This window comes from Mangifera indica, unplaced genomic scaffold (genome assembly GCF_011075055.1).
Source record: "Mangifera indica cultivar Alphonso unplaced genomic scaffold, CATAS_Mindica_2.1 Un_0045, whole genome shotgun sequence".
Lineage (NCBI taxonomy): Eukaryota > Viridiplantae > Streptophyta > Magnoliopsida > Sapindales > Anacardiaceae > Mangifera > Mangifera indica.
In genome coordinates this window covers 157,004-160,131 of record NW_025401137.1, presented here as the reverse complement: position 1 = coordinate 160,131, position 3,128 = coordinate 157,004, and the positions used below count along the sequence as shown (strand labels likewise).

General features: G+C 28.2%; 1 protein-coding gene across 1 annotated transcript; it reads right to left on the bottom strand.

Moving 5' to 3' along the window:
• Positions 1-564: 564 nt before the first annotated feature.
• Positions 565-1,505, bottom strand: LOC123206692 (auxin-responsive protein SAUR71-like). Its single transcript, XM_044623892.1, has one exon. It carries the CDS (start codon positions 1,342-1,344, stop codon positions 934-936), a length of 411 nt encoding a protein of 136 aa, XP_044479827.1. The 5' UTR covers positions 1,345-1,505; the 3' UTR covers positions 565-933.
• Between the last annotated feature and the right edge of the window lie 1,623 nt (positions 1,506-3,128).

The following is a 3,128-nucleotide window of genomic DNA, read 5'->3' as shown; positions in this document are numbered from 1 at the left end:
ACATATATATTTATGTATCCAAAATGAGTACATATAATTTTATTACATAATTATATGATAATTCATCATCTTTATTGTTTAAATATATGAATACATAATTTAATTGTTTAAATTATTAATGGCTCGTAAGATATATTTATTTGACATTGATTATCTACCATTTCTATATATTTATTTATTTGCTTGAATAAAACCCTGTTTAAGATCCATTTAAATTTAAAAAGTTTAATTCAAAATCGGTTTGAGATTGATTAACTAAAGCTTAGATTTGAACCGAAAATAATTTAAAAATTGGATTCAATCCAAAATAATTTATGAAAGTAATCTCAATCCTGGTCTAGTTCAAAGAAGAAGAAAAGACAGACATTGATCTAGGGTTAAACTTGAACACCGCTGATCCTTCTTCAATTCTTTCTTTAACCCTTTATTTTGATCATCATTCCGTCCAAAATATTAAACTTAAATTAGGATTTTTTTTCATTTAACTACTTTTAATATAGATTTAAAAATTAAACTTGAGTTAAATAAAATATTAAAAATAATAATGTGAAAAATATCCGAATAACAAATGAATATTACTTGATTAATTATTATATTCCTTTTCCACCAGCTAACACAATTTTCTCAGCAGCCAAACGGCATCTCGAGGTAGTAATAGCACACAAAAATGCAAGTCATTACTAAGAAAAAACAAAGGCAAAATGCGCAAGTCCTGACTTGCATTTTAATTTCTACGTTAATTGCTGCTGAGTTTCAGTTCCCTTGCATCAACATTTCAATCCCTACAAATCTCCTCAAAAAGACCGAAAGAAGGATATATTTACAAGAAAAATCCTTCAAAACGATCTCGTTTTGTCACTATATTTATAGATTATATTCTTATCAAGATGATCTCCCTAAGCAAAAATATAGAAAATTAAAAAAAATAGAGATCTAGAAAACCTCATCGGAGGAGGAGGCGCCAATTAGATCCTGGAGGTCACGTGACTCCAGACCAAGACGAAGAGCTTCTATGACTCGTTCAAAGACGAACACGTGACACGGAATACGAAGAACTCCTTTTTGTTCGTAACCGTACTCCTGAGCAGACTTGTTGAGGAGACCGATGAAGACCGGGTGGTTGAAGAGCTCAGTACTCACGACGAAACGCTCCATCTCATCGCCGACGTAGACTGGCACGTGACCTTCGGGAACGGGCTTGGAGTTAGCGGAGCGGCGTGCCGAGGATTTGGTGATAGCATCAGCGGTGAACAGTCGGCGAGGGCGGCGGGAGTCGGAGCGGAGGAGGATATACTGATCAGAGGAGTCGGCGACGCGAGAAAGACGGCGGATGAGCTGCTTCATTTTGGAAGAAATTGCTGAGAAAAGTTAGGAAAGAGAGTTTTGAGGTGTTTGGTTGGCGAGAAAATCACCAGAAGGCAAAGGAGAATCGGTTAGAGGAGCTTGCGAGAGAAAAGTGAGTGGAGAAGCATATTTATAAGGGGGAGGGGAGACGCAGAAAGTTAATGCTGAGAGAGGGGTACAGGGAGGAGTACTTGGCAGGTACAGTCAGTGAGAGAAAAATAAATAAATTTAAGCCCAAAATACTTGTTCCCATTTTGGGTGTAATGAAGTAATAAAGTCTCGTCTTTCCAATTTTTTTAAAATTTAAATATTTATTTATAAGTTAAAATTTTTAATTAAAATTAAAAATAAAACTATTCTTTAATAATAATATTTAAAATAACCAAAAATTATATATTTTTATTTTTTATTAAAAAAACTAACAATTTTTCCTTAAAATCAAATTTTAAAAAATGATTTTTGTTTCTTACAAAAGGTTGAAAATTTTATCTGTAAATTTTCAATCAACGATAATCGATCTCTCTTTTACCTAATGACATATCTCTCTTTGACGTTTTTTCTCTAATCAATAATGTCTAAATTTGATTAAAGCTATACGAAGAGTCAAAACTTTTTATCTGAACCTTTATTGTCCAAATAAAGTCGGTTTTGTCTGGATTTCATTGAATCCAAACATCGTCAGTCAAAGGAAAAGTTTCAAAGAGAAAGAAGTCATCGAGAGGGAAAGAGATCGATCGTTATTCGCTAGAAATTCGCCGGTGAAATTTGAAACCTTAAGTAAAGAAAAAAATGTCAGTTTTTAAAATTTAATTTTAGAGAAAAATTGTTAGTTTTTTAAATTAAAAAAGTAAATTGGTATAAACTTTTATTTTTTAAATATTATTATTAGATAACAATTTTACCCTTAACTCTAACGAAAAATTTTAATAGTTTTTAATTCATAGATAAAAATTTAGGATTTTATTATACCTTAAGTGAGAATAAGTCTTTTAGGCTAAATTTAAAAACCAATTAATTTACTGCTAATTTAATCTTAAGTTAGTTTGCATTCTATTCAAATTCTAAACTGCCAATATAATATTAATATTTTCAAATAAACATTTCACTCAAGTAAAGTTTACCCGTTATAAAATTTTTTTTGAATATTTAAATAATTTTAAATTGAATATTAATGACAACGTGTAATCATATAATAATGTTTTATTTTATCATTAAAATTAAATTATTCAATCAAATAATAATATAATATTATTATTGATATCTAATCATTTTAAATACATAGTTTTATTGATTGGTAATTATTGTTCATTAAAATAAATTTTGATTTGAGTTTTTTAAGTTTAATTTAAAATTTAGATTAAATAAATAAAATTCAAGTAAAAATTAGGCTAATTTATATAAAAAATTTGAGTGAAAATTGACTCAAATTAATATAAAGTTAAATTGTTTTTCAATGAGTTGAAGAGTTAGCTAATGAATATATAGAAGCAAATTAAGAGTCCTAAATGGAAAACTTTATTGTTAAAATATAATTTAATGGAAGAAGCGAAACGGAAAATACAAAAAAACGTTTCAATTTTTTTTTGGCAAGTGAAAATACAAAGTTTCAAAATTGCTATTTCCTGAATAGTGTTAGGTGTTATTTTATATTTAATTTAAAATTATTTAATTATATTAATATATTAATATTTGTATCAATTATTAATACATAAAATATTATTTTTTGTAGGGATGAATTTGAATTGAACAAAGTTTAAACATGGGTCATCTCGAGCTTGGTTTGA